This window comes from Pan troglodytes, chromosome 4 (assembly GCF_028858775.2).
Source record: "Pan troglodytes isolate AG18354 chromosome 4, NHGRI_mPanTro3-v2.0_pri, whole genome shotgun sequence".
NCBI lineage: Eukaryota > Metazoa > Chordata > Mammalia > Primates > Hominidae > Pan > Pan troglodytes.
The window spans coordinates 20,701,016-20,719,305 of NC_072402.2; the positions used below are offsets into that span (position 1 = coordinate 20,701,016).

At 37.7% G+C, this 18,290-nt stretch overlaps 1 protein-coding gene across 1 annotated transcript in view; it reads right to left on the reverse strand.

Annotated features, from left to right (window-relative positions):
- Nucleotides 1-18,290, reverse strand: part of FAM81B (family with sequence similarity 81 member B) — a 60,053-nt gene that overhangs the window by 27,391 nt on the left and 14,372 nt on the right. Inside the window, exons 4-5 of the mRNA XM_517651.8 lie at nt 8,851-9,094; nt 2,645-2,763 (exon numbers count right to left, since the gene is read on the reverse strand). Coding sequence (XP_517651.6) covers nt 2,645-2,763; nt 8,851-9,094 — 363 coding nt within the window. The remainder of the gene's footprint in view (nt 1-2,644; nt 2,764-8,850; nt 9,095-18,290) is intronic.

The following is an 18,290-nucleotide window of genomic DNA, read 5'->3' on the forward strand; positions in this document are numbered from 1 at the left end:
CCTGGCAAAGGCACAGAAAAGAAACAGGAGAGGGAGGGTGAATTTAAGTCTCATGGCCCTTAGCCAAACTCTGTCTCAGATTGCCAAATAGATTTCAGAAATTTTCCATAAAAGGGAGACATTTCAAGGAAAAATAAGACCTTGTCCTAAAATCACTGCTTTTGATTGAAGGGGAAGGTAAGCAAAAAGCAAGCAGAGCAAAAAGAATTGCGTATCTTGATGTAATTTCTTTAATCTCTTAGTTTCTTTGAGATCCATTTGCTATTTTGTCTTGTAAATAAAACAGGGTTTACAAAAATAAAATAATTGGTTTGTAAGTGGTTTGCAGAAAGAAATAGTTGGTAGGAGTGTCACCAGCATACCACCAAATTGAACCAAATTATATTTCATTTAAAACATGTTTGAAATTAGCCAGTCATGGTGGCGTGCACCTGTAATCCCAGGCACTCAGGAGGCTGAGGCATGATAATTGTTTGAACCTGGGAGGCAGAGGCTGCAGTGAGCCAAGATCGCGCCACTGCACTCCAGCCTGGGTGACAGAGCGAGACTCTGTCTCAAAAAAGAAACAAACAAAGAATCCATGTTTGGTTTTATCTTCTTTGCAAAATCTTGGCACATCTAAATAGGGTTGTGGGTTTGCTGATATTTGTTTTGTTATCTTGTTTCATAACTTACCCAAATGTTATAAAACTTCTTTGGTATTGATAAAATATTCATGAAATAAATATTTCTATATATTATTTATTTATATATTAATATATAATATAAATTCACCTGTTTATTCTCTGGACTGGCTGACAGTTATTTTTTTCTTGGATGAGAGTTTTTTAACCATATGTATTATTTCCAAGACGGCATCTTTTATTTTTAACAGAAATGAAGCCACACTCCAGAACTACAAAGTCTTTCCCAAAGCCAGTAAGTCGTTTATGTTGTGGGCCAACCAGAAACTTGGGCATCCCTGACACCTCCTCCCTTCCTCCCCTTTGAGCTCCATGCCCATTCCAGCTAATATTCTGATGGCGTCTCATACACAACATGGTGGAAGCCAAACATTTTATTACTCCGTTTCTCTTTCCACTTCCTTGTTATAATTGCTCCTTGTTTCATATTTTCTTCTCTGTGGCATAACATGAGTATTCAACCAGTCTCCAAGCCCAGAAACTTTGGTCACTATCCTTGACCTCCCCCTGCTTAATTAATCCTCCATGTTTATTCATGCAGTAATCCTGTAGATTCTATTTCTCTAATGTCTGTGTTGTCTGTCCCCTACTCTGGGCTTTCATGGCTAGTGCCTTGGTTTAGGCCCTGCCACTTCTCACCTGGATTGATACAATAGCCTTCCTCTGATCTCCACAACCTTTTTTTGTATTCTACCAATTCACTGCAACTAGAATGTCACAAAATATGATATGCCACCCCCTTACTTAAAATCCCCCCATGGTCATTTATAACCTTCTACATAAAGTTCGAACTCTTTACCTTAGCCTACAAGACCCCTCATCCTCCAGGTCTGGACTGCTTCTCTGGCTTCCTGTCCCAACTTTCTCAAAATGCCTACTCCAAAATACCATAACCAAAATGCCATTCTCCCAGGTAGGCCCATGAACATGTCACAGTGATCCTTCCCTCAGTTCTTTTGCACATATTATTCTTCCAGGTAAATTGTCTTTCTCACTTTTCCTTGTCTAGTTAACTGTTATAAATCCTTCAAAACTCAGCTCAAGTGTCACTTCCCCTGGGAAGCCTCTCTTCTGTGTGGGTCTGATTTGGACATTTCCGTAGCATCCCAGACTTTTAGTACAGCATTCACTGTATTGGTTATTGATACAGCTTGTTTTTCCTGGTAGACTGTAAACAGCTATAGAAAGGAGACCATGTTGCTGAATTCTAACATTACACGGCCTGGCATAAGATGAGTGCTTAATACATTTTTGTTGAATTAAATGGGTAAATACCCTAAGAGAGCTTTGTCTTAGGTAGTAGTTATCTAATTCTTAGGTAGTAATTATCTAATTCCGAGAGGATTAACCAGATGGAGATGGGAGTATTTCAGGAGAGAGGAATGAGGTACTGGCAGAAGATGTAGAGATGGAAAGGTGTCCACAGTCAGCCATTCACAAGTCATCTTTGATGTGTCTGCCAGAGTGGTCCTGCCATTCTTAATACCTACACATGTTTGCTGAACTGCATACCATCAATTCTTTTGATTTAGAAATCTTGTACAAAAGATGTTATTCAAAACTTTATCCATTTGGCAGTAAATCCCATTAGACTATTATAATTCTTGTGTATTTTAAATGTTTTACTCATTAGCATTTGACACATATGGGGATTTCGTACATGGTTATGAAGGTGCGTCTATGTATGGATGTTGGCATTTGGACGGTTGAGGCTGTAAAGACAGAACTCTGGTCACTTCCATTGGAATCAAACTGTGTAAGGGGTCTTTACAGAAACTTTGAATCTCACAGGTAGCGTGAGGCATTCAAAGTTCTATGGTACACTTTCTCAAATGCCATCTCATTAGTTTAGCTTAATGTGTAGACAATATCTTTTTTCCACAGCATGGAGCTTGTTTGGGAATGAGAATTCACTGGCCAAGAATTCACTGTTAAACATTAGTCAACATGCTTCTTCTCACCTGGCTACTCTTCCTCGAAGATCTCCAACTCCTTGTAGGTGTTTGATGTTTATCTCGTGTACTGCAAAGTTAGTTCCTGTGGCCGCCTGATCTCGAGCTCTTATTTGGTCTTCTAAAATCTGTAATTTTTAGTCAAATTTCCCATTAATTTCCCATCACACATGATAAGGAAACATCATTTAAAGCAGGGGTTACCTAAATGAATGCATTTTGTAATTAGGCTGATGGTGTGCATGAGTGAGAGAGTCCTATCTCAGAGAGAAGTGATCTCTGCTAATTTATCTGAGGGAAGCAGCAGTGGTTTGATTCTAGGTGATTATTGCCAGGTGGGAAAGATGTCTCAATAGTGTTTTAAAGGAAGCTAGAAATCCAGATTTTATATGAAATTGCTCAAATTAACAATATTGGCATATTATTCAAGATCTTTTGTAAACCATATATGGACCAAACAGAACATGCATTGTGTTGATATAGTCATGGGTTGCCGTTGGCCATCACTGACATAAAAGCTTTTCACAAAAATGTATTTCACAGTTGGTGCCATAAGTTTGGAAAAGGATTTTTTTTCAATATTGCATCAGGCAAGATTTTTTATGGATTGAACCAGAACCACAATGAAGTTAACACAGTGCAAGCAAGTCTGAATCAACCTGATTCATACACAATGAAAAAGAGTTTATCTAGATTTTTTAGAGAATATGAGAGATTTCTGGCTCATTTGTGTCCAGATTTTGTCCATGAGTGTTGTTAGTCACGTCTTTATTGTGTTTTGGTGTTCTGGAAATAGAACTGACTTTCTTGTACCACCAGGCTAGTGGTCCCAAGAACCATGGTTTTTAACTTTTTGTACCCATTTATAAGTATTGATTTAAAAATTTTTTAAAAATTCTGCTTGTCCATAGAAAAAAATTGTATTATACTTGACATTCAAATAAATTCCAATGTAGAGTGAAGACATATAAGAAATTGGTATTTACTAAGAAAAAAAGTGAGAGTTCTGTGTAGGCCTTTGAAAAACACAAATCTGTTACTTGGGGAGACATTCCAGTTTAAGTATTATATTTGACAAAGTCCTAAATAATGTTTAAACTATGGTTATGAATTCTACTAGGAAAGGAAGAATTTTTATAGCAAATAAATTACAAGAATTTCAAAGACCACAGACAGACTCTTGCTCATTTTTTAACTGGGATTTAGACAACCCAAGGGCAAATGAAGCCTTAATTGAAGATGTAAAAGTGTCAAAAACACTAAGTAGAGTTTGGTTTTGTCTTTTTGCATGTATGCAGGTATTTTGTTTTCTGTTTTGGTAAAGACAGTGATGAAAGGAAACTTACTCTACTATATGCTAAAATATTTTCTAAAATAAGGATAAGTAAATCAGTGTAGTAAATGTATATAGCTACCTGTAATGTCAATGAAGACCTTGGTAAGTGTAGGAAAGGAATATACTCTATATGCAATTCATAAATCAATGGGGGAGTAATTTCACAAGTGGGCTGGGGGCTCTAATTACTCAGAAAATAATTAATTTAGATCCTTACCTCATGTCATATATCATTATAGATTTCAGAAAAAAATAGATCTAAAATATTTTTTAAATTAAGCCATAAAAGTCACAGATAATTGAGGAGATTATTCTGTCTTTGAATGAGGAACTTTCTAGTCTTAGAAGTACAGTAGTCTCCTCTTATCCAAGGGGGATACGTTCTAAGACCCCCAGTGGATGCCCAAAACCTCATATAGTACTGAACCCTATATATATTGTTTCTCCCTATACATACATACCTATGATAAAGTTATTTATCAGTAAGAGATTAACAATATCTAAAAATAGAACTATTATAACAATGTACTATAATATCGTACACACTGTGGCTGTAACTCTTGTAGCTTGAAGTGCGACAGCAAAACTAGCATGAATTTATTTTTCCTTTGTCACAATTTCATGGATAGAAGATTTGTTTTTACCATAGACTTTAGCAAACTCAGCATACAATTTTATTTTTCCTTATTAAGTCGAGAACTAACCTTTTCCCTAAAGAAAGCTCTTTACGGCTTCTCCTTGCCATAGTGGAATTGCCAGCATCACTACTTTTGTGCTTTGGGGCATTATTAAGTAAAATAAGGGTTACCTGAACATGAGCACTGTGATACCTCATCTGAACAGTTGATCTGGTAACCAACAGGCTACTGAGTGACTAATGGGCAGAGAGTATTGACAGTGTGAATGTGCTGGACAAAGGGATGATTCACACCATGGGTGGGATGAAACAGGATATGCAAAATTTCATCCTGCTACTCAGAACAGCACACGATTGAACACTTATGAATTACTTGGTTCTGGGATCTTCTATTTAATATTTCTGTAAACTTTTGAAATCACAGAAAGTGAAACCACAGATGAAGGTGGGAGGACTGCAATAATGAGAGAAATTACAAAGCAAAATATTTGAATATTTACCTTTGTGTAAAACTTGTAAAGACGCTGTAAATACAATTAAGATAGAAAAAGCAAACTGAAAAAACATTTGTAACATATACTATTGCCAAGGGTTTCAGTGATGTACTGCAAGCAGCCTGGAGCTGTATGTGAAAGTGGATTGTATACATCTCATCTTTGTGTACAGTGTCATCTTGCTGGTTGTTTGAAATCATAGGAGTATTTACACCATAGAAATAGGAAAATACTACAAACCAGGCTCTCTTTTCCCCTAGAAAAGAACTGATTGCTGATTGTTAAACACTTACTACCACATTACCAGTTATTATTTCTAATATGTAAAATAAAAGAGCTCGTCAAATCAACAAAATTTAAAAGTACTAAAACTCAAAAGATAAATTAACAAAAGACATAAATCATTAGAAGAAGAAATGAAGCTGTCACTTTATTATTATTAATTTTGTTGTTGTTGTTGTAGAGACAGAGTCTCACTGTCTCAAACTCTTGGCCTCAAGCAATCCTCCCAAGTCAGCCCCCTAAACCACTGGGATCACAGTTGTGAGCCACAGGCACTCAGCCAAAATTGTTACTTTACATAGTCACTTTAAAAAAGTGGATTCAACACTTTCACTAAGAAAAAAAATCTTATTTGTGTTCCATGAAGTTAGCAAAAATTAAAGTGATAAATTTCAATTCTGGCATAGGTAAAGTGGAAAAAAAGCACTCAAATAATGCTAATGGAAGTGTAAATTAGTATAAACTTTCCGGAAAACAATTTGGCAACATGTATCAAGAGCTTTCACAGTATTCATACCTTAGTAATTCCACTTCTAAGAATAGATACTATGGAAATAATCCAAACGCAGATACATATTTATGCACAAAGATATTTCTTTCTTAAATTATTTTTATTTTGAGACAGGGTCTCCGTCGCCCAGGCTGGAGTGCAGTGGCATGATCATGGCTCACTGCAGCCTTCACCTCTTGGGCTCAGGTAATCCTCCCACCTCAGCCTCCCAAGGAGCTGTGTCTATAGGCGTGCACTACCCTACCCAGCTAATTATTTATTTTTTCTTGTAGAGACAGGGTGTCACTATGTTACCCAGGCTGTTCTCAAACTCCTGGGCTCAATTGGTCCTACTGCCTCAGCCCCCCAAAGTGATATTTCGACATTAGGACAATAATTAAGCAAATCATGGTGTATGCACCATGCAAAGAGATTTTAATGAGACATGATAGAGTTTAGGATGAATGTTAGAATAAAAATCATGCTTACAAACATAGTCTCAGCCTCCTAAATGGAATACTTGGAAGGACTAAAGGGAGATTCATCTGGGTATTTGTAGAGATCACCATTTGGTGGTTGAATTGTGAGATATTTTTTCCCCAAGTTTAAACATTTTTTTCCTAAACTTTCAAAATAATTATGAACAAGTATTGCTTTTGTAAGTTGAGGGGAAAACCCACAGTAAAACAATGCTATATATAAAATTTTCTTTGAGTTAAAAATAAATTAATTCTAAAACTTGTAATCAACTGCCTTCTTAAAAAAAGGAATCATTTGAGTTTTAAAAAGAAACAAGCACTTTGATGCAATTGTGGTAGATTAAAAAAAATTTTTTTTCATTTCATTTAAGGACCTGTGTCAAACTTTAGCTCACACTTGAATTGATCTTGTTAGCCAACTTGCAAATGGGCTGACCTGGTTAATGAGGTTAGGTTCTTTTAAAATACTTGAATAGCATCCATTTCTCTATAAAGTGCTTATAGTTATTTACTAAAGGTAGCTGAATAGTTTCTTCTTCATAATGTTTTAACTATGTTATCTACAGCCTTTAAAATATTTTCTAGTTCAATTTTCCACAAACTCAATCCAGTCCTTTTCATTTTCCTATATATGCCAAACCCTTAATAGGATTGTAGGTATTTTGAGGTTTTTGTCTTTGTCTTTTGGAAAATGTTTTGGATTTGTCTTTTTTCAGAGAGCTAATCTAAGATAGTCAATTATTACAGAAAAATAAACTGTTTACAAGATTTCTAGAGATTTGAAAGAAAGACTTTCTCCTTATTGCTAATAGTATTTTACTGGGGTATAATATGTATTGAACGCACAAGTCAAAGTGTACATCTGGGCGGATCTTGACTCAAGGTAATGTAATCAACCATATAACAATCCAGATCAAAATATAGAATATTCTTAGAAACAGTTCAATGTTTCTAAGAATGTTGTTGGCTTTTTCAATTACCAAGAAGTTTTGACTCCTAAATTGGAATCTTATTTTAGCACTATGCTGTACTTACTTGATTTTCTAGTCATTTCAAAAGGCACAGGGCTGCTTGCCTCTTGTCACTTTCATGATACTTCATTATGCATGGAAATACCTTTAATCACTTTGAGAGTGGCATTGACCTTTGAGGCATTGAGGTCAATTCAAAATGTGCTAAATACCAATAAAGTGCTTTTTAAAAGTTCACTGAGAGTTTTAACTTTTCACACTGCCTCAGGTACATTATGGGGTCTGCTAAACCCTGCAGATGGAAAATAAATTAATCAATATCCTTGCCCTTAAGAACAAATTCATAAAGAAGTAATTGCTGGTTCAATCCCATAATTTTAATAAAATCCAGTATTCTCTTTGATAGTAGAAAAGGACAAGTATCGTGAGACTGCATTGTTGTCAATTCTCATGATAACTCCACAAGTTTTGGGCCAGTTTCCTAAAGTACACTATCTGTAGCCCTTGCATGAAAATTGTTAACCCAGATTCATCACGTACATTTGCACCCTAGCAACTCTCGAAGACTTCTTATACAAGCATGTTTCTCTTGATTTAGACAAAGAATTTTCTTTTTTTGATGAGAAACTCTATTTTTACTCTAATGCCTTAAAATTAATTTATTTATTCATTCATCAATTTAAGGAATATTTGGAGTGCTGACTACAACACCACTGTTGTCTGGTATGGGATATGGGATTTAGCATGAAGAAAACAAATCTCTTTGACTTTATAGAGATTATATCTTAGAAAGAGAAAACAAACAGGAATCAAATATAGACCATGGTAGTTTGCAATGAGTGCTATGTGACAAAAAAAATAAAGTAGGCTTTAAGGGAGATTGAAACCATGTGGGTAGAGGTGCTATTTTATAAAATGTCATGCAAATCCTCTGTTACGAGGCTATATTTGAACAGAAACCTGGAGGAATGAAGAACGTTGCATAGGAATATCTAGGGAAAGATGATCCAGCCAGAGTGAATTATGAGTGCAAAGACCCCAAGGCCAGAATGTGTTTGGAATGTCCTAGGAACAGCTGGGAGGCCAGTGTGGCCAGAGTGAAGGAAAGAAGGGTAGAAGATGGGGCCAGAGAAATTGCTGGCATCAGATTGCAATGGCTATACAATGGAGCATTACTGATGTGCATTATGAAAACCTCTATTTGAAGTTATTGCATTAATAGAATCTTGGAGATTTAGGCTAACATAAGCATCTTAGCACAATGTCTGACATAATGTCTTTGTTGTCACAAAATAAATATACAGTAAATATTTTTTGAATAGAAGTTCCTTCTACTTTTTGGCATAAATGAACAGCTGAAAAATTGAACTGTTTCCCTCTTAGACCACTAAAATGTAATCATCTAAACTTAAGCAATAGTGATATATTTCTGCACTTGAAAAATGACACTGATGGTTGATAATCTTTATCAAGCAATGCTGCCAAAATACAAAACAAAAACAAAATAAAACAAAAAAGAGAACTACCTCAATATTTTGGCTGAGTTTTTTGACGATGCTGGTGATGGTCTGGATGTGGCTTTCCAGTAACTTCCTGGCGAGCGATTCCTCTTTTCGAAAGCCATGGGTCCCCTGCAGGCAAGCAGAGATGTCCTCCTTGATGCGGAAGGCTTGTTCAAGAAGGAAAGCTATGGTACGCTCCTGGTTGTTCAGTCTGTCTTCTAGCTGACCTCTCTGGGTGTTTGGAATGATGGGGAGAAAAGGATGACTCCTGATCAGAAAAAGGAAAAGGAAACACCAGGGCATTACAAGAATGAGCTGGAGGAGCCAGGAACCAGAACTAGAATCCTCACTTCTGATCCTTTATTTTTGCCCTGTGAGAAGTTTGATAGGATTTTAAGCACTTGCCATGGTTAGAATTTGGTGAAGGTCTCATCTAAGAAGCAGATGCACTTTTCATGCTTCAAGCCAATTGGTGGTAGTTAGGAGTGGGTAGAGGGATTCATGAAAGAAGATGTTAGAAGCCTTCTTCCAAGACTGACGCCTTTATATACCCCTTATGAAAATTCTACTGTAACGTAGAAAAAATTAAGTTTTTATAACTATAAAGATGCAAAAGTGACTGTGTTAGAGAGTTTTCCAAGGTGTGAGTCCTAGAATAGGAGTCAGGAGGATAGGCCACCACAAAAGAATTCTATGATCAAATACACTTAGAAAACCTTGCATATGATGTCTCTCCCTTAGAGATTCACATTGTACATTTTCATATTGTCTAACAGAATTCTAATTTCGTAGTTAGGGAAATTAGTTCATGAATGGTACCAATCATAATCCCAAAAGACATAATCTCAAACACTGAAATTCCTAAAGTTTAAAATCCCTTGACTGGATTAAGGGATACCTAGAACCTGGTGAAGCAGTGTATCTTGTGAGGGTGTTTCCAGAGGAGATTAGTGTGTGAGTCTGAGTGCACAACGTGAGAAAGATTTACCCTCAATGTTTTGAGTGTTTCGAAAATCATAGAAAAAGTAAAAACACAGGTGAAAAATACAACAAATGTCTCCTGCCAAATGATTCAATCATGTATGACTTCTGCCCCTTCACACATAGTGCCATGCTTGCCTTCAAAAAACACTCTTCATCAGAGAATAAAAAGAATTCCACAAGGTGAGCAACATTCTGAACCAAAGATGCTTGCTGATATAGAGGTTCCTCCAGTGTTCTGAAACTCATTGAGTGATGAGATATTCTTAGTTAGGGATTTGACTGTCAAAGAAGATAGACTTCCGATATTTGCCACTAAATCTAACACAGACAAACTAGTGCATGCTTCACTTTGGCTGAGGAATGACACTTTCAAAATCGTCCCCATCTTTCTTATCAACTGTATGCCATCATGCCCCAGTTGGATCCAAACATTCTTGAACTTACCTGCTTCTTTGTATATTAATGACTGGAAAAAGTGAAGCACTTTATAAACATTTATTTGAAGATTTGGTGGACTTTGCAGAAGAAAATGGATTTTAGTAGAATCCCCAAACCATGACAGATTTGGAATTAAGTCCCATCAAGGCTTCTAAAAGTGAATCTCAAGGTGTCATCAATAAAATTTGTTTTTGTCATTCAGCCCAATGCATATGGTGAAAAATTCAGACAAGTGAATTGGCCACCCCATATGGTTTAAAAATATTTCATTTGTTTGCAGTGGCATTCCTCCCAGCTAATGACATTTTAGGAAATTTTAATGAATTAAAGCCACATTTGCCTGAAGAAGCCAACAAAGTTACCAACTGGTTCAAATATAATTATGCACATAGTAAGATAAGAAGACACACAATAGTGTGACTATTTGATTATCAGTATTGCTTCTGCATATGAGTGCATGTGGAATGAATTTCTGTGTACCCAAAACAGCATAGAAAAATTATGCAAAGATGGAAATATTTAATAGGGAATGCTCATGTTGGCGTACGTCGAATCATAGAAGAATTTCGAAAAGAGCAGTGCTATGTGGAAAATGAATGAAATGTGAACATATTCTCTGACGAGAGTCATGCCTTAAAAGAAAAAAAAAAGCAGCAATTCATTGCCATGCAAGACTTCAAAATATGACTGTGAATGTTGGCCAGCTCTAATGGACTACCTCCAGGCAATTGCCCATAATGTATCCCTGTAATATACTTTTTCAAATGTGGAATTTTCTTTCTGGTTCTTTCCCACTATCTTAAATTGTCAGCATTGTTATTATTACTTTTCACAATTTGCTATGCTATGTATTTCATCTTCACATCATTTGCAGTACTGGAGTATAAATTGTATAAAGACTTTCAGAAAGTTCTAATTTGTTTTATGTATATTTTGTCAATTTGACTCCACAAAAGTGCATTATCACAACATTGACTTCGTGTGTAAGCATTGTGTATGTAAAAATGTTGAAACTTCCCCAATAAATGAAGAGATGTCCTTTTTTGTACAACTGCATTTGTGAAAGATAAAATTTCTCAAGATCTCAGCTCTTTGTGCAATTGCATATGCCATAGTGACTCATTGAAGTTTTGGATCAATCTTATCAAAAGACTTAGGTTATCGTCATGGTGTTTCAGATGACTACAGTTATAAAGCTGATTGCATAAAATTACCATAGTGTTATGCATTTATACATTTTGAATTTTGACTTATTTCTTTATGAATATGGTTCATCCACTTATAACATTATACACATATGACTGTTGTTAGTATACCTGTATGTTCATGCTTGTAAAAATACAAATTTTACTATTGCCTATTTTATTATGTAAAGTGGCCTGTGAAATGCTCTGTCATGTTTTTATATGCTTCTAAAATAAATCTCTTTTTATAAATGTGAAGAAATGTCTTTTAAATTATTTTTTCCAGAATTATATTTTGGGGATTTTGATCTTTTTGGGATTTCCACACTTGGTATTATGACATTCAGGATTGTGTTTTTTTGGGATTATCAAACCCATTAATGGAATAGTTAACTGGTCCTAGGTCATCCAAAGCCCATGTGTTAAAACACTTGCTTATATAGTCCCCAAATACAGGTTATTTCCAAAGCCCTTACGTGTACTGATTTCTGACCCTATACCAAGTCACATTTTTTATACATGAACATGACAACATTCCTTCAGATCTATATAACTGAGTGAGAGGTTTACTTTAAATTTGTCTTTAACGCTATTAAATTTCTTGGGGATTTCTTACTATCCTATGACCCAGTAGAAGGGGCTGCGGGTTTTCTCTCTTTAATTTTACCTGCTTAGTACATTGAATTTCTGCATGAATTTTTATTTGAAGAAATGTTTCAATGTCCCAGAACTATTTATTTGGTAGAGCCAGGATTAGCTCTAGGTCACCTGTAACTTAGCCTAGGATGTTTTCCATGTTGCCGCCTCTGAATGGTAGCAAATTATGTTGTGATTATCACTGGAAAGAGAAGTCAGCCTTAAGGAAAAGGAGATTTGGCCTTTGTTAGGGCCTGGAAATAAAATGATGAATAAGCCAGATAAAGCCCCTGCCCTCTTGGAAATATATATTTGTACCTATATACTTATGTAGATGTATAGATATATAGTATATATCTTTTAAAAATGACTATTATATATGCTGGATCATAAAAAGCCAAGGCCAAATAATTCATGCTTGTTCCCATTGCATGAGCCAAAATAACTATTTGCTTTAGGCCAATAGTGACAGATTTTCTTGGAAGTGAAAATGTCCTCGGGACAGCAGATTTTAGGGCCAGATTGTGAACATTAGCATTTTCTGGACTGCAGGTTTCAGCTGGGGTTGTGTTTAGCTGTGTTTATCAGAAATCCAGAGAGAGTGACTGAAGCAAGTAGGGTTTGTTTGGCTCAAGTAACAAGAAGTGGAGAGGTAGAGCAGCTGACTGAGAAAGTCATCAGGTGCCCAGCTCCTTCCGGCTTCCTGGCCCGCTCATAGTGTGTGACCTTTACCCTCAGGTCTCAAGGTTGTTGTTCCACCTTCAACTATTGTGTCCCCATTCCCGATAGAAAAGACAGAAGGCAAAAAGTAAAATAAAATGTGTGCATCTGTTGAGTTTGTCCCCGCCCGTCCTTTTTTAAATCGAGACAGCCTTTCTAAAAGACTCACTATGACACTTTTGTCTATATTTCATTGGCTGAAGCTATGTCATATAGCCACCTCTTATACCTTATTTTGTTTTGTTTTTTGAACTGGGTACATTGTAGCCTTAAACAAAATTGGGACTTTTATTAGCAAAGAGGAAGGAGAAAACGTCTACTGGATTGACTACTGGTGGTATTTGCCATGTGCAATTTTCCTCCTTTTTACCTCCAATTTGATATCAAGTATCTCTGCCAAAGGAATTTAAAAAATAAGAAGTTTGTTTCTTCCCTGTTGGTTGTTTGCTTTCTGAGGATTAATCTGTAGCTAAGTTTTTTTGGGCAATGCCAGAAGCTGGCTAAAGTTTGGCCACAGATATAATTTTATTACCCTAGTGATGGATGGTTGCTCACAAGGATCAGTGTGTGCGGATGGCAAGGCTTCAACTGCCCAGGGAAGGTCAGCAGAATCTGGTTGGCTTATAATGGAAGAAGAGGGGCTCATGCTATGCAGATAAATAAAATATAGAAATATATTTCTTCTTTTTAATTTAGTAGCTCTGTAATTTCATCTTTATAAAACTGCTCAAAAGAAATATAATGTAAACCTTATAGACAATTTTAAACTTTCTAATAGCCACATTAAGAAAAAATTTTAAAAACCTGATGACAGGCCAGGCGTGGTGGCTCACACCTGTAATCCCAGCACTTTGGGAGGCTGAGGTGGGCAGATGACTTGAGGTCAGGAATTTGAGACCAGCCTGGCCAACATGCTGAAACCCCATCTCTACTAAAAATAGAAAAGTTAGCCGGATGTGGTGGCACAGGCTTGTAGTCCCAGCCCCTCGGGAGGCAGAGGCACAAGAATCACTTGAACCCACAAGGTGGAGGTTGCAGTGAGCCGAGATTGAGGTACTGCACTCCAGCCTGGGCGACAGAGCGAGACTCCATCTCAGAAAACAAAATAAAACAAAACAAAAACTGATAATGTTAATTTTAACAATATAATTTATTTAAACCATTATATCTAAAATGTCATTGTAACATGTAATCAATGTGAACTTTTTAATGGAATACTTTACATTCTTTTTAAAGATAAGTCTTTGAAGTCCAGTGTGTATTATACACTTATAGCACAACTCCTCAATTTGGACTAGCCACATTTCAAGTGCTCAACAGGCACATGTGGCCAGTGGCTACTGTTTGGGATAACATAATTCTAGAACCTGAGAATCAGAAAGAGGGAAGAAAACATCACTGAGCAGTCAAAAACATTACCACCGTGTCCATACACTACTCCTGCACTTTATAAATAGTTATAGCTAGTATCTTTGAGCATTTAATACAAGCCAGACCTTGTGGCTAGCACTTTAAATGAGTCATCTATTGAATCTTCATGATAACACCATGGAGGGTCTATTAATATTACCCTGTTTTTAACGATAATAAAACTGAGGCTTAGAAAGACTGAATAACTTTTGTCCGAGTTTACCCAGCTAACAACAGTGGACCAGTATTCAAGCCTAAGCAGTCTGAAGTCCATACTACATTACATGCAGAGAAGAGGTCCCCTCCAAACTCTGCCTCCAAATCATCCCTGGAATGTGCTTCCTCCTCAATTTACCCACTATTCTAACCAACCAAGTTGGATGATTTCCGGGTCCATACAAATGTAATACCTGATAATTCTATGTTGAGGAGAGGGCTGCCTACTAATAGATGAAAGAAATCACAGATTAAAGGCAAAGATGAGCAAAAGAGTCAGAAGTTCAACGAAAAGTAAACAAAGTAAATTAGAAATGGGAAAAGACAAAGGCCAGGGCTATTTCATGTACAGGCAAAGAAACTTAAAAATCCTGATACCCTCTCTTGGCCTTAATATATTACTCCTTCCCTTCACTGATCAGCTTCTTGAAGAAGCAAGCTAGTTTTGTTGTGCCTTTCAATATGTGTGGTTTGCTCCTCACCCTATGATAATCAGATTCTTCTCTTTCTCTCTCTTCCTCCCTCCTTCCCTCCTCTCTCTCTCTCTCTCTCTCTCTCTCTCATTTTGGGGGAAGCCAACTGCCATATTGAATAGCCCTGTGGAGAGGTCCACATGGTGAGGAACTGAAAACTCCCGACAACAGCCAGCAAGAGTCTGGGGTGTCGACCAAGAGCTATATGAGTGAACCATCCTAGAATTCCTGATCCTGAGAAACTGTGAGATAAATATTCGCTGTTTTATGCCGCTGAGTTTTGAGATACTTTGCTACACAGCAATGGATAACTAACATGGACAGTAATCTACATGAAAAAATGAGGAAGGTCTGAGACTCAGATGGTGATCTTGGACACAAAGAAGGAGAATACATGTTACAGATATTATAAACCTAGAAGTTGTAGAACTTTGAGATAGATTGGAAATGAGCCTGAAGGAGGGAGAGATTCTGATGTTTTGGATTTGAGCTTAATGTATGATGCCACTTTTCATCAACACTGAAATTCAAACAAAAAAACAGTTAGGTTTTGGGGGAAGAAAACAAATTTGGGATTTTGTATATGGCATCTCTCTAGAGATGCCCCTTGAACAGTCTGAAATGCGTCTGAAGACAGAGATTTGGATGTTATCAGAGAAGTAAATGGTGGTTGAAGACTTAGGTGAAGAAAATGAGATTGCCTGAGCTGGCAGGTGTGTGTGTGTGTGTGTGTGTGTGCGCGTGTGTGTGTGTGTGCGTGTGTGTGTGTGTGTAAGAGAGAACAGGCATTTTTGGAATCACTCAGGTAGCTTTCAATGGTGGTTGAAGACTTAGGTGAAGAAAATGAGATTGCCTGAGCTGGCAGATGTGTGTGTGTGTGTGTGTGTGTGTGTGTGTGTAAAAGAGAACAGGCATTTTTGGAATCACTCAGGTAGCTTTCAATGGTGGTTGAAGACTTAGGTGAAGAAAATGAGATTGCCTGAGCTGGCAGATGTGTGTGTGTGTGTGTGTGTGTAAAAGAGAACAGGCATTTTTGGAATCACTCAGGTAGCTTTCAAAAGGAAGAGTTGCGCCACCACTGCTCACCTTGGCTCCTACCCCAACCCACATACTTCAACTCTCTGGTGGGGTGGGGGCCTAGGACCTGAGAAATGATGGGGGATTCTGTGGGACTCACAGAGCAGACTTTGGTCCCATGGAAAATATTGCCATCCCCCATGCCCAGGGGTCCTGTTGTCTCTGCAGAGCCAGCACACCTCTACTTGGCTGTGGCTGGGTCTTCAGAGGACTCATTCAGCTTCAGCCTCCTGGGAAAATAAAGCTTTCAGCAAGCAATACAGAATTGAGAGTTAGTGAGAACATGGGAGCTAAAGTAAATCGGCCCCAGAGGGATATGACAGCTCATGTGAGACAAAGTGCAGAAAGAAAGGAAATGAGTTAGACAGTTATTCAGAGGTTAAAAAAAATCCCGGGCTGACTACGGTTTTGACAAAAATGTTGAATAAATGTGGCTTCCCATCCTGTCTCCCTTACAAAATCCTGAAGGACTTGGAGAAAGTGAAAAACCCCTGGGGTGGTGGGAGCTGTTTTAAACTGGTGCGTGTGTGGGTGGTGCTGTGGATGCCGTGATGTGCCACCCAGCTCCCCGTTCAGGAAGGAAGGACTTATACCCCCCAACTGTTGGGAGTGCTGCCAGCTGGCAGACTTCAGCTGTTAGCTTTCTCTGAGAACTGCCTTGTCAAGGTCATGCCCACTTTCTGGGGCAGCTTTATTCAGTGATTGGACAGTGTGCGGGTATAAAGGCCTGGCATGCTTGGTCTAACTCTGAACAACTTTGAAGGGCTGTCCCAGCTCCAGAGCTTCCTGTGAAGTTGGTTGAAGTCTTCTTTGGCTCAACTGTTGGAGCCATGGTACCTAATATATATAAAATCCATATATAACTAATTGAAGTTAGTTGGCTCAACTCACTTCATATAGTTCAACTATTCCTTCTGTTGAGTTCCATTCCTTTCCCTTCCCTTCCACAGGTGTTGATCCCAGTGTGCTCTGTAATAAGCCTGCTATTCGCCAATCTCCATCTCAGAGTCTGTTCCCTGGGCAACCCAACCTGAATCAGATGGCTGCGTTGGCCTGGGACAAGAGACAGCTTGGGAGGGCTGTGGGAAGATAAAATAGGGAAAGGGAACAACATAAGTCTGCTCTTCTTCTCTATTTCCTTGGGACCAGTTGTTCTGACTCCTGTGAAATGTCAAACTATTCTAGGTGTCCTCTAAAGAAAGATTAGGCAGGGCAGAGGGACTGTGTTGGTAAGGAGTTGGAGCAGTAACAATAACAAGAAATTTGGGGAACAATTGACTTTGGGGAGTTGCTGCCACCTTGTTTCACTTCTAAATGTCCACAGGGTGGGAAAGCAAGTGTTCTCCTAAATCTGCTTCTTCCTGGGGAGCAAAAGGTGAAGACCTGACAGGAGAAGTTATTTTGTGGAATAGGGAGTGGTTTCTGGTGCCTGGGGCTCATCCACACCCCAACCCTGGACTCACTGGAGCTGACAAGGCTCCATTGGAGACCAGGATCTGGCTGAAATGCCCAGGGGAAATGAGTTCAAAGGCCAGATTAACAGGACTTTTGAGGAGCACAGCCTTTTTAAAAGTAATTAACCTACAAATAAACAACCTAGTAGATTACAGATTCCCACAGAAGAGAAATATTAAAATGTACACAATAAATTTCTAAAAGGCTATTGAACATATTAAGAGAGAAGACAACAGAAGATATTAGTAAAATGAGAAAAACTAGAAAATGTAAAAAGTAAGTAGAACCATTAGGTATGGAAAATATAATTGAAATAAAAAATAAAAGGTAGGATAAATATAACAGAAAAAATAGCTAAAGAATGAATTAGTGATTTGGAAGACCAGACTGAGGAAATTTACCAGACAGAACAAGGAATGGTCACACAACTTGGAGATTCAGGGTCACGATTTGAAACTCACAGATTCCAAAATCAAATGTTAACATTAGCTCCCACATTTTCTCATCATTCCAACAATAAGCAGGGGACATTAATGCTAGTCATGTGACCTAATAGGGTAGCTGCAGAAATAACACCCAGCAGTATTCTTAGGCTCCAAACTCACAGTTATTTTAGTTCTTTCTTCCTTTCTTGATCCTGGCCACCATTATCTTTTCCACTTTTCCTCCTAACAAATAGCACATCCTCCATACAGCAACTAGAGTGGTCTTTCTAAAGTGTAAGTGGTAGCCCTTGACTACTTAAAACCTTCCTATGGCTTATCCATTCTCTCAGAATAAAATCTTATCTCTCCTTTCTAACCTCATTTCCTCCCATTCTTCCCTCCATTTATCTCATTCAACCACATAGGCCTTCTCTCATAATACCCCA